At 60.2% G+C, this 12,920-nt stretch overlaps 1 protein-coding gene across 1 annotated transcript; it reads left to right on the top strand.

The window, feature by feature from the left end:
- The first annotated feature begins 415 nt into the window (after positions 1-415).
- On the top strand, positions 416-7,794 carry SPATA20 (spermatogenesis associated 20). Its single transcript, XM_037494257.1, has 16 exons — positions 416-567; positions 683-862; positions 940-1,004; positions 1,162-1,316; positions 1,395-1,538; positions 1,632-1,833; positions 2,132-2,262; positions 2,352-2,456; positions 2,635-2,709; positions 2,810-3,019; positions 3,102-3,294; positions 3,622-3,790; positions 4,042-4,253; positions 6,040-6,239; positions 7,209-7,289; positions 7,435-7,794. Exons 1-16 carry the CDS (start codon positions 491-493, stop codon positions 7,603-7,605), a joined length of 2,370 nt encoding a protein of 789 aa, XP_037350154.1. The 5' UTR covers positions 416-490; the 3' UTR covers positions 7,606-7,794.
- The last annotated feature ends 5,126 nt before the right edge of the window (positions 7,795-12,920 follow it).

The following is a 12,920-nucleotide window of genomic DNA, read 5'->3' as shown; positions in this document are numbered from 1 at the left end:
CTGTTCTGACACTGCCTCCTGGAAGCCTTCCTTGAATCTAAATGCTGGGCCAACAAGCGTCCTTATTCAGCAGCATCTTAGGCTGACCCTGCTATGTTCCCTTTTGCTGCAGGACCTTGCCATCCCCCTGGGCTGAGCCCCTGAGATCAGGCCGTTTCTGACACCCTGGGAATCCAGGGGTGCAACACAGGACCTGGCCCTGTACCCACTGGGTGGATGTTGAGTGAGGGTGTCCCCTGGGTCAATTTCCTCTCACCGCCCCTCACTTTGCCCTGTCCAGCAGCCTGTCAGGTCCCGCACTCAGGCATGCCAGAGAAACCCCTCCAAGTACCCAGCCTGGGGAGGCCTAGGGGAGGGGCCCAGTCAGGGGGAGAGAATGGAGCCCCAGGGACCATTCTGACCATTGTGACGCATCCTGACCTCACAGTCACATCCTTCCCACTGCCAGGTCCGAGAGGTTGGGGGAGACTAACCTAGCAAGGAGCCCCCAATGAGCCACCTTTCCACACCCCCCCCAAAACACAAGGGGGAGCACAAAAGCCACGGTCTCCCCCGTGGTTCAGAAAGGTGTGTTGGTCTGGGAACAGGGTTCCAGGAGGGGTGCCAGAGGGCGGGGTGGGCCTCGGGGCAAGCAGCGGGGGAAGTGGTAGAGAGCCCTTGCCTGACCCTCCTGCCACGCCAGGGGTAGCTCCTCCCGGGACAAGGACCGTAGTGTGTCGGTCAGTAGTTCGGTGTCCATGCCTGCTGGAGGGAAGGGGAGCCGGACCAACTGCTCGCAGTCCACAGGGCAGAAGGTCCCGAACCGCCTGATCAATGAGAAGTCGCCGTACCTTCTGCAACATGCCTACAACCCTGTGGACTGGTGAGTGCCTGCCCCGCACCTTCCCATGGCGGCTATGCCCCTTCGTCAGCAAGTGATACCCACCCTGCCTGGACTAGGTACCCCTGGGGACAAGAAGCCTTTGACAAGGCCAGGAAAGAAAACAAACCAATTTTCCTCTCAGGTAGTGTACCTCCTTCTCTGGGTGGGTGGACGGCAGTGGTGGAAAGGAAGGGTCCCCCGGGCTTCCCAGGAAACTAGAGGACGGGGCCTCTTCAGTTCAGGGGCCCTTGCCTGGCCTCCTCCGATCACTTACTAGTCCCCCACTCTCCTCACCCCAGTGGGGTACTCCACCTGCCACTGGTGCCACATGATGGAGGAGGAGTCCTTCCAGAACGAGGAGATCGGCCGCCTGCTCAACGAGGACTTTGTCAATGTGAAGGTGGACCGGGAGGAGCGGCCAGATGTGGACAAGGTGTTCATGACCTTTGTGCAGGTGCGCAGTCTTGCCCTGGAGGGGGCACTGCCCTCTCACAGGGCGCTGCTTCCCTCACCCTTGCCCTCCCTCCACCAGGCCACCAGCAGTGGTGGGGGCTGGCCCATGAGTGTGTGGTTGACGCCCAGCCTCCAGCCCTTTGTGGGGGGCACCTATTTCCCCCCTGAGGACGGCTTGACCCAAGTTGGCTTCCGCACAGTGTTGCTGAGAATACGGGACCAGGTGGGTGTACATCAGGTGTGTCGGGGGGACTCCAGGGGTCAAGGGCAAAGGAACACGGTTGCCGACCTCCAGGGCTGTCCCTCTCTCCCACAGTGGAAACAGAATAAGAGCACCCTGCTAGATAACAGCCAGCGCGTCGCCACAGCTCTGCTGGCCCGGTCGGAGATCAGCATGGGTGACCGCCAGCTGCCACCCTCTGCAGCCACCATGAATAGCCGCTGCTTCCAGCAGCTGGATGAAGGTTATGATGAGGAATATGGCGGCTTTGCTGAGTCCCCCAAGTTCCCCACACCAGGTCAGTGCTCCTTGGCCTCCTGGTGCTTGTCTTGGTCACTGGCCTTCTGACCACGGGTTTGGTCATTTACCTCCTGCTCTCCTGTCTGGAGGTGACCCCTGCCCCTCAGTGTGTCAGTAGCTCTCTAGTGAAGACCTGATTTTGGTCTCAGTAGTGACCCTCTAGCGCTGACCTGGACCCCCCAGTCTCTCCTGGGAGACTGCTTGTTGGGTGCTAACCCCAGCCTGGTCAAAGGCACCTGACTGCCCAGTTCTGCCCGGTCCTCCCACCTCTTACCAAGCGCTCTTGATGCCCACAGTAATCCTCAGCTTCCTGTTCTCCTACTGGCTCAGCCATCGACTAACCCAGGATGGCTCTCGGGCCCAGCAAATGGCCTTGCATACCCTGAAAATGATGGCCAACGGGGGCATCCGAGACCACGTGGGGCAGGTGAGGGAGGCGAGGCATTCCCTGGAGGGGGTGGTAGTCTTGGAGCAGAGGCAGGACTGGCCTCTAGCCTTGAGTCCCACCTGGTACAGGGCTTCCACCGCTACTCCACGGACCGCCAGTGGCACGTCCCGCACTTCGAGAAGATGCTCTATGACCAGGCGCAGCTCGCGGTGGCCTATTCACAGGCCTTCCAGGTGACCCCTGGTCCCAGCCCAGAGCAGAGTCCTCCACCTCTCCACCTGTCCCTCTTCCTTATCTCAGGCTAATTTCCTCCCATTCACCCGCCCAGGCAGGTTCCCTCCCCATAGGGAGGATGCTTGTACCTGGGCCTCCCTGGGGACCTCTGTTTACAGCCTCCTTCTTCCCGCCTAGATCTCCGGCGATGAGTTTTACTCTGACGTTGCCAAAGGCATCCTCCAGTACGTGACTCGGAACCTGAGTCACCGGGTGTGTGTCCACTGAAGCAGGGGGACCTGGCAGTGGGAGGGCTCGGGGCCTCCCCAGCCCTCAAGGCTGGTGGGGTCAGCCAGCTCTCTCCTCCCCACAGTCTGGAGGCTTTTATAGCGCAGAGGATGCGGACTCCCCCCCAGAACGGGGCATGAGGCCCAAAGAAGGCGCCTTCTACGTGTGGACAGTCAAAGAGGTCCAGCAGCTCCTCCCTGAGCCTGTGCCAGGTGCCACCGAGCCTCTGACCTCAGGCCAGCTGCTCATAAAGCACTATGGGCTCATGGACAATGGCAACATCAGCTCCAATCAGGTGAGGACTCCTGGGGATACGGGAGGGGTCCTGACGCTTGGCAGGCATGAGGACTCCCTCTGACCAGGGCTGTTTTCCTCAGGACCCCAAGGGGGAGCTGCAAGGCCAGAACGTGCTGACTGTCCGCTATTCACTGGAGCTGACCGCTGCCCGTTTTGGCCTGGATGTGGAGGCTGTGCGGACCTTGCTCAATGCCGGGCTGGAAAAGCTCTTCCAGGCCCGGAAACATCGGCCGAAGCCACATCTGGATAGCAAGATGCTGGCTGCCTGGAATGGTGGGGAACCATGGCTGAGGCCTGATCCATTTACAGAATTGCCCTCCACCAGGCCCCTTCTCTATGTCAGTCACCTGCTAAGTAATAATTCTCCCTTGATCAGATTTATTATCCTCAATTTACAAATGGCCAAACTGAAACTTAGAGAGTTTAAGGGATGCCCCCACCCTCCCACCCGGCTACACGCTGCCTGGCACTGGAGCTGGAGCTCTTGCTTATTCACTGCCTTGCTCCAGAGAGGTGTCAGGGCTTGGGGGGGGGGTGTTGGGGTGGACATATCTGGAGGGGTCCCATCAGCTCTTGACCACCGGTGCCCCCTCCCTTCAGGCCTGATGGTGTCTGGCTTCGCGGTGACCGGGGCTGTCCTGGGCATGGAGAGGCTGATCAACTATGCCATCAACGGGGCCAAGTTCCTGAAGCGGCACATGTTTGACGTGGCCAGTGGCCGCCTGATGCGGACCTGCTATGCAGGCTCGGGGGGGACCGTGGAGCACAGGTTGGGGGGCATGCAAATGGGGAAGACTGGTCTCCCTGGGCAGCTCCTCTCCTCCCCTGTGGGTCAGCTCTGATGCTGGCTCTGCCATCTGCCCACCATGAGCTCCATATCTCCCTGGAAATGGACTAATGGTACCCACCTAAAATAGCTTTCGAGGGTTAAATGAAAGAATGTGTATGAAGGGTCTTCTCTGGGAAGGTCCCTCTCTCTGGGCCTGTCCCTAGCCTCTCCCCTAATGCCTGTCCCCACAGCAACCCGCCCTGCTGGGGCTTCCTGGAGGACTATGCCTTTGTAGTTCGGGGTCTGCTGGACCTGTATGAGGCCTCACAGGAGAGTGCGTGGCTCGAGTGGGCCCTGCGGCTACAAGACACGCAGGACAGGCTCTTCTGGGACTCCCGGGGAGGCGGCTACTTCTGCAGTGAGGCTGACCTGGGAGCTGGCCTGCCCCTGCGGCTGAAGGATGGTCAGTGAGGGAGTGTGGAACTGGCCTGGGGTCCTGGACCCAGCAGGACTTGGTTTACCATGGGGCGGGGGTGGGGGTGGGAGGAGCATAGCACAGCATGGAGGGGAAAGGAAGGGCTGGGCAGGGCCGGGCCCTCCTGGGTCGTATCTCCACCATGTATAACTGAGACACTTTGGGCCAGCATCGTTCTATTTCAGAGCCTCCATTTCTTTATTTTTTTTTAAAGATTTATTTATTTATGCATATGAGGACTGGGGTACAGGCCAGAGATGTGGGTGTGGAGGGGTGAGAGGACTCACCAGAGACAGAGTGGGGAACAGAACAGGCAGATCTACTGAAACACACTGCTGAGGGGAGCAGCGGGTGAGTCAGAAGAGGTCTGCTGCGCCATGTGGGTGGCTCCCTGGCCGGGGATCGAACTTGCGCTGTAGTGGTTGTGAATAGCTTCATAGGTTGCGTCTCAACCCCTTGCGCCACGAGGGAGGCCCTCCATTTCTTTATATGTAAAACAGCTCACCTTGGCACTCCCTTACAGGATTGATGCAAAGGTTTATTTAGCTATTAATTGACAAAATTAGCTATTAAATGAGCTACTGGTTAGCAGCAGTAACTGGTATGCTCAGATTCTTATGTTGAACAAGGCTGGCATGGTCCTTAATCTCATGAAGTTTACAAGTAGTAGGGGAAACAACTAATAAAAACTAATACTTAATGCAAAAAACACACAAATGCACACATGTGTAGCTGAATTGAGTGCCCTGAAGAAGCAGGTTACTCCACCCCCTGACTTTCAGTCGCACTCACCATCATGCACCCCATCTGGTCTGCTAACCATTTCCCCACACTCCCCACACTCCAATGCAAGCTCCTTGGGAACAAGAACTTTCTGTCACTGCCATAACCCCAGGGTCTAGCACAGGCCAGGCACATAGTAGGTACACAATAAATGTTAGCCAAATGAGTGACAGGGCCTTGAGAGAGCCCAGCTGAGCTGGGAGGAGGTCAGATAAAATCTGTGACAGGTGTCACTTAACCAAGGGCTGGAGGAAGAGATGGGGCTGTGTGGTTGTGGAGAGGAGCTGGGGGCAGGGGAGTTCAGGCAAAGGCAAAGCCTGTGAGAGGCCCAGGGAGGGGTAGAGGTGGGAGGGATAGACTACTCCAGAGGATGGGGGCAGACTTGGGGGGGTGCCCAGGTGGGTGGAGCTGGCTCCCTACAGTGTCTTATAGGAGTGGAAGGCTTGAGAGGTTTCAAGTGGATTGTGACCTGCTCTGATTAGGTCTAAGAACGTCACTGTGGCTGCTGAAGGGAAAGGGATCTGGGCAGAGGAGATGGGCCACCAGTTCAGAGGCCGTTAGTGGCACTTGGTCCCTTCCAGGGTTGGCAAAGGCCCAGGCAAGGTAGAAGTGTGTGTGGCGAGGTGTGGTAGGATTGGATCTATTCTGGCCACAGACCCGGCAGACTCGTGGGTGGATTGGAAGCGGGAGGTGAGGGAGAGAGAGGGAGGGGCAAGGATGCAGCGGCTCTGGCTGCAGCTGGGTGGCAGGATCAGGTGTCAGCAGTGAGATGGGGGAGCCCGTGGACCATGTTCACCCCGAGCAAGAGGGGCGGAGGATGCAGGAGAGCACAAGCCGAGTATCTGTAACTGCTGTGCTGGCAGTACACCCTCAGACCTGGACAGGAGTGGGGGTGGGGTCCCTCCAGCCTACCCCCCCAGCCTCCCAGCCAGTCCTGGAGCAAGCCACCTCATGACCCTCCCTCCCCACCCCACCCTTCTGCACCCTGCAGACCAGGATGGCGCAGAGCCCAGTGCCAACTCTGTGTCAGCCCACAACCTGCTTCGGCTGCACGGCTTCACAGGCCACAAGGACTGGATGGACAAGAGTGTGTGCCTACTGACCGCCTTCTCTGAGCGCATGCGCCGCGTCCCCGTGGCGTTGCCCGAGATGGTCCGTGCACTCTCAGCCCACCAGCAGACCCTCAAGCAGGTAGGGGTGTGGTGAGGGTGCTGGACTGGGACCTGGGTGGGAGGAGAGCTGAGACCTCAGTGGGAGGAGGGTGGTGGGGTGGGGATCCTAGGGCTGCCCTGGGAGCTCCGGTCCCTAAGCGTGTGGCATCTGAGTGTGTGCAGGCGTCCCTGGGGACTGTCTGCAAGGTTGCTGCGTGCAGGTGGGGGAGTGTGTCTGAGACAGGCCTCTGGCACCCATGTCTGTATGCCTGCCTGGGACTGGGACTCTCAGAGTGGGGGCCAGGAGGGGGTGTCAAATATGGGCCCGTGTGACCGGCAAAGTATTTCTCTGTATGGCTCTATGCACTGGGTCTGCTGGGGCGTGTGTACAGGTATATGCCTGCTGTGTGCAGACCCCGATGTGTGTCATTGTGAGTACATCTGGAAGGCGTGTATGTGTGGCTCCTACCTGCCTGTCTGTCCGTGCTGGTTTGAGTGTTTTCTAGTGCGTTTGTCCACAGGTGCATGTCCATGCTCAGGGTTGCCCGCTTGTTTCTGCACATTTGTCTGCATATCTCCACAGGTGTCTGCCTGTGTGTGTCTGAGCAGAGGTGGGGGGTGTCCGGTGCCTCTGTCTGGGCATTTGATGTGTATGTGTGTGACAGCTGTTTTCCTGTGTATTGTCTCTGTGAATTTGTGTGTCTTCCAAGGTATCATGTCTTCTATGTGTGCGTGTGTGTGCATGTGTGTGTGCTCGTGTGCATCTCCCTGTGTTGGTACCTCCACTGCCGGGTACAGTATTGCCACTGTGTGTATCCTTGTGTGGGTGCACGTGCGCATGCGTGTTCCCACTTGCCAAGCGGTGAATCTGAGGCAGCTGCTCTGAGAGAGGCTGAGCTGAGCCCCTTTCCATCTTAGGGGGCTACTAGATGGGGTGGAAGGGGGATGGGGAAGCCCTGGTAGGTCTGGCTCACACGTGTCACTGGGGTTCCCTTTCTGTTCTGGCCAGATTGTGATCTGTGGGGACCCCCAAGCCAAGGACACCAAGGCTTTGCTGCACTGTGTCCACACCATCTATATCCCCAACAAGGTTTGTGTGCAAGCATGGCCCTCGCCTTCCCTGTCCCTGGCTCCTCTCCTTGGTTCCCCAAAACAACCTCCTGGGGAGAAGAAACCCCTCCTATGGAGCCTGCCAGTGTTCCCCAGGTGACCCTCTCTACTCTGCACCCCCTCAGGTACTGATTCTGGCTGATGGGGACCCTTCCAGCTTCCTGTCCCGACAGCTGCCCTTCCTGAGTTCCCTGCACCGGCTGGAAGACCGGGCCACCGCTTACGTGTGGGAGAACCAAAGCTGCTCAATGCCCATCACTGAGCCCTGTGAATTACGAAAACTGCTGCATCAGTGACTGCCACATGCCCTTTTGGGGTGGGGCAGAGGGCAGAGCTTCCCAACTGTCCAGAGACTCAGGCCCTGCGGGGCCCAGCAGAGCCTGGGGCCATCCATGGGCATTCTGTCACCATGTCACCTCAGTCATCCTTGCTGCCCCCCACAGGCACCCACTCACCCTGGAATAAACCTAAGTGTCCCGCGGTAACTCAGGCCTCTGCCTTGCTTGTGAGGGAAGGGAACCAGCAGCCAAGGCCCTCTGCTGAGATGTTCCTGGTGACACCTGAAGGTGGAGGAGGCCTGCCAGGAGGCAGAGGTCAGCCTTGCCTGCGGTGTTCTTCAGCTTCAGATGTCACCAGCCTGTCCCTGCCTTTGTTCGTGGTCATTGCAGCCTGAATGAAACAGAGGGCATGGCCAGTAGTGACCACCAGGGGCTAGGGCTAGGGGGTGTAACTTTCCCAGGCAGGGGAAAGGCCAATCAGATGGGTTAGAAAGGAACCTGCCTTCCCCTTCCGTTATCTCCTATTTTAAGCTGGGATAGAGGCAGGGGGATGCTTTAATTTTTCTCAGAATGGTGACATTTGCATATGCTCTGGTATATGGTAGCAGCTGCTGTTATCAGGAACCAAAGACATTTCTTCTGAGTTATCCATCCAGCCCCCAATCTTCCCAGGATGCAGCCAAAGCCTTCCTGCAGGAAGTCATATTGTCCAGCCCCCTGTTGCCACATAGCCAGGCCAGAGAAAGAGCTCGCTTTCATTTGGGGCATTAGTTGAAAGTGTTTCTCCAAATCTGAGTCCTTCCTGCTGCAGAGAAATTGTGCTTTTCCTGTGACCATCTCCAACCCTTTCAATGTTGGGGATGCTCGTGAGTACCATTCTTGGCCCAACATTTCTCCGGAAACCCCATCTAGCTTCCACAAGGGGAAGGGGACTGGAAAGCAGCCTCTGGGGAAGGGCACAGGTAGGGTGATGGGGCTGACAGGCTAGGAGGAGGGGAAAGAGCTGCCTCCCTGGGCTCTTCCTGGATGTGCTGAGCCTGGGCCCCCTCAGAGCCCCAGAGCCAATCAGTGCAGGTGGCCAGAAGAGGCTGTTGGAGAGGAGACCTGAATGCAGCACTGCTTGTGGGGGGTGCCAGCAGTGGGGAGGAGCGGGGCTGAAGGATCTGGGAGCCAGCCAGACTCACTCCAAGGTCTCACTCCAAGGGGGTGGTCGATGGCTACCCCCTGCAAGTGGTCACTGGTACCAGGGTCAGCTTTGTCTGGGCAGCTGGGCCCTTAGTACAAGCTACCAGCCCATCTGGAGGGGATTAGGGCTTTGGCCAACAAGGTCAGATGGCCCTTTCTGGCTAGAACGTGCTTAGCCTTGCCAGGAAGTCCACAGACGAGGCAAGTGGGAGCGTAGTCTGGGGCAGTAAGGAGGGCGGGGAGAGAGTGGTGAAGCACAGGTGGCCTTCTTGGCAGCCCCAGGCCTGGCTTTGGAATACTCTGGGCAATATGCATGGCCCTATTGTCTCTGCTGCCCCACTGACCCTCGGAAATGAGGTGCCAAGGCAAATCCTTTGGCCTCAGATGGCTAGATATTCAAGACCCAGAGGGGGTAAGAGATGGGTCTGAGACTACTCAGCACATACAGTCCTTTACAGGGTTTTCAGGGTACAATTTAAATCACTAAGGCACCCTCTTCCCTCAGGGAGGTGCAGGCACAGCTGTGGAGGAGGGAGCATTTGGTATCCTCTACCCCGTCCTCCAGCTCCCTTCTGCTCTGCGTCTCCTCTTTCCCTGGTACCAGGCACATGCCCGCGTGGCGATTCTGTAAATGGGTTCAGAGGAAGGAGTTAGGGCCTTAAAGGTTCTCATGGGAGTGCCAGCATTTTCTAAAGATGGCAAGGTTGAACATAAGTCTTGCTCAGATGGGATTTTAAATCTGCAGCCTTCCTATCCCGAGTTCTGGTCTCTCTCGGGTCTGAGCACGACTGTCCTGGGACATCCTCCCCCCAGCTCCCAAGGCTGTCGAGGGGCGCAAAATGGGGCAAGTGAGCAGAGGGGAATATATTCACAGAGAGGAATATTATCGCAGTTCCTGAGGGCCAGCCAGGCTGGGGGAGGGGAGTAAGGAGAGAGGGATGGCTAAGGGGAGAGGATGGGGGGTGGGTGGCTGGCAGAGCAGGGCCTTATGGGACTTCTCCCTCAAACGAAAAGAGATCTTAGACAACATTTAGACCTAACTTTATTGGGAAACTGAGGCCAGCAGAAAGAAGTTTCTTATCCCTTTCATTTCTCTTTCCTGCCTGAGGCAAAAAAGATGCACTAAGTACCCACTCTATGCCACACATTAGGCCAGGCCCTGGAGAGGAGGCTGGCAGGCCACACTGAGCCTAGAAGGGAAGACAATCAGTTCATTACCACAAACATATCACCCCAGCTGGGCCAAGGGCTAGGGGTATCCAGACTCGGCCTGGTACTTAGTAGGTACCAACAACACGTGCTGAAAGGTCACACTGAGGAGGTGAAATGAGAGCTAAGGCTTGGAAGATAGGAGTTTAAGATGGCTTCGGCTTCCTTTGCCTTCTCTGTGGGTCCTGACTCCCCCTCAGGCTAACAGTTTGCATCACTGACTGATGTGCATCCTGGTGCCCTTCCCTCGTCAGAACGCCTGAGGTGGCAGGTCTTCCCAGGTCCAGAGCCCAAGGAAGTGGATATGGGTCTGTATTTGTCCAGATGCATGTGTGTGCCCCCTCCCCACCCCACCCCTGTGTGGGTGTGTTCTACAGCAGAGTTCAGTACAGGGACAGGTGCTCTGGATGATGGATGAAGGCATGCAGACTGCTGACTGCCTGGGAACCTGGTCTTTGGGCTGGGAAGCCTCTCTGGCCTCATTTTTCTCCTCTGCAAAGGAAAGGATAGTGAAACTCGCTAGCTCCGGGTGCCAACCCCCAGGCTTCTTGACCCTGTCCGGGAAGGGTAGGCCAAACGGCAGGCTGGGGGCAGGCGCAGGGAAGGTGCCAGACACCTGGAGAGCACCATAAATAGGCCCCTCTCCCAGAAGACGGCTGTGAGTTCAAGACTCTAGCGCGGAATGAGAGCAGAGACTCCCGCCAGGAGAGAAAGGCACTTGAGGGAGCTGCTCATTAGCATGAAATGCAAATAAACCCGGCCTCATTTGCACAACTCGGTGCCCGGATTTCGGCGAAAGGGCAACTAGGGAGGCGACGGCGCAGCAGCCACTCTTCCCTCGCTGCTGCACTCCCGCAACCCGCCCAGGAGGGAGCTGAGACACCCACCCCGCGCGGCGGGAGGCGCGGGGGATGCGTGGGTGGCGCAGTCTAGGGAGATCGAAGAATGCCCGGCAGCCGGGCTGGGGGGAGCGGGTGCGGGAGGTCTTCTGGTTCATCTCCTCGCCTCTCCGCAGTGGCGTAAGAGCCCCGAAGTCTTAGGAGTGGGAATTGACTGACCTGCCCGATTCCGCTGGGTCCACCTTCCGCAGAGGTCCGGGAAGTGCTCATCCTCGCTGCCCCCAGCGCCCAGCACTCCAGCCGCGCTGAGGTCCGGGGACCCACCGCCTCTGGGGGTGGCCCGGGCTGCGAGGGGGAGCTGGCGCTGAGCCCGGGGACTCGGGAAGGCGAGGCGGGGCGAGGCCGGAGCGGGGTCTGCGCGTGCGGCGCGCGGGTGCGAGACGCCGCAGACCCCCCAGGACTGACCCCACCAGGGGGGTGGGGTGTGAGTGCAGGAACCCCGCGAGCTCCTGCCCTGCGGAGCCTCCCCGTAAGCCATGATGGAACTCCGAGAGGGAGGGACTGAGGCAAGGAGCGCGGGTGTGGGGAGACTTTGCAGGTTGAGTGGGCAAAGCCCAGCTCTGCGCTCACACCCCCAGCCACACTCGCCAGACCCCGCAGCGCCCTTCACCGGCGCCTCTTTCCGCTTCGAGCTGCCTTTGCAGCTCCAGGTGCTGAGTCTGGCGCGACCTGCCATGGCCACGTGTTTAAACAAGAATCTCCCGCGTGGGGTCCACACTCTCCAAAAGACCCCTATAGACCGACGGGACGAAGCTCAGGACTGTCGGCGTGAGGTCAGGGTCAGCGGGTTAGGGTTAGGGTTCGGGGGCGGGGTCAAAGTCGCAGAAGTGAGCCTGAAACAGGACCCAGAAACCCGCCTAGGCTCCGCCCGTACCCGCAAGGGCGGCCCCTCCAGCCAGAAGCCCTGTCCCCGGGACACCCCGCTCCGTCCCCCGCCCCTTCAGCCCCCTTCCGAGGTTCAGCTCCAGGGGGGTGAGGACTCGGGATTTCGTCTGGAACCCTCATCACACCCCCCACCGCAGGCCGGTGCCTCTCTTCTCCAACCCCGCGCCGAACTGAGCCTCGCCCTACAGCTGCGGGCAAATTCGGGGGTCGCGGACAAAGAATGCCCGAGGGCCGGCGGCGTCATCCCAGGACCCCGCGCCAAATCCTGGCTCCCCGGGGCTCCCTCCAGGGGAGTCCCAGAGACCCCAGCGGCCAATAGGAAAGTGGGTTCGGTCTGGGGAGCCGTCTAATTGGCCTGGCTTTCGGGAGCGGACCCGGGGCGGCGGGGCGGGCGGGGGGCGGGCCTGGGCTTCGGGGTGGGAACCGGATTCCAGCTGCGCGCTCCGCCCCGCCCGCACTGCCGCGGCGTCCGGCCAATGAGCCGGCGGCTCGGCGCCGGCGGCGCGCGGCGATTGGCCGGGGGCCGGCCGGGGGCGGGGCCGAGGCTTGAAGTTGGAGTGAGGATCCAGCTGTGGCGTGCGCCGGGCTCCCGCCGCCGCTCGCGCTCGCTCGCTCCGCTCCGCGGCCGGAGGAGGCGGCAGTGGCGCCGGCGACAGCTACGGCAGCGGCGGCAGCCGCGGCGGCCGCGGGGCGGCATCTCCGCCTCCGCCCCCTCCCGGGACGGCCCCCCACCCCCTGCCCGCCCCTCCCGGAGCGCGAGCCCGCCGCGGGGCGGAGGAAGGAGCCGCCCCCCGCCCCCTCCGCGCCCACCCCCGAGAGAGCGCTCCTCCCCTCCCCCCGCGGCCGCCGGCGCGGGGCCGGGGCGATGCTGACCCCTTAGATCCAGCTCCAGCTGCGCCGCGGGAAGAGGGGCGCTCCTCCCGGGAACCCCCTGCCCGGCGCCCCCCTTCGGTCTTCTCGCGGGGCCGCTTCGCCGAAGGTAGCGCCGAGTCCGGCGCCCGGAGCCTGGGCGCGAAGCGAAGAAGCCGGAACAAAGTGAGGGGGAGCCGGCCGGCTGACCCGGGGGGTCCCCAGGGGCCCCGGGGACGCGGGGCTCGCTCCGGGCGGGGCTTCCCCGCGCCCCGGCGCCCGGCGCCCGCGGGCAGCATGCCCCTG

Source organism: Talpa occidentalis, unplaced genomic scaffold (assembly GCF_014898055.3).
Source record: "Talpa occidentalis isolate TD23 unplaced genomic scaffold, MPIMG_talOcc4v2.1 talOcc4.7, whole genome shotgun sequence".
Classification (NCBI taxonomy): domain Eukaryota; kingdom Metazoa; phylum Chordata; class Mammalia; order Eulipotyphla; family Talpidae; genus Talpa; species Talpa occidentalis.
This window is presented reverse-complemented; position numbering and strand designations above follow the sequence as displayed.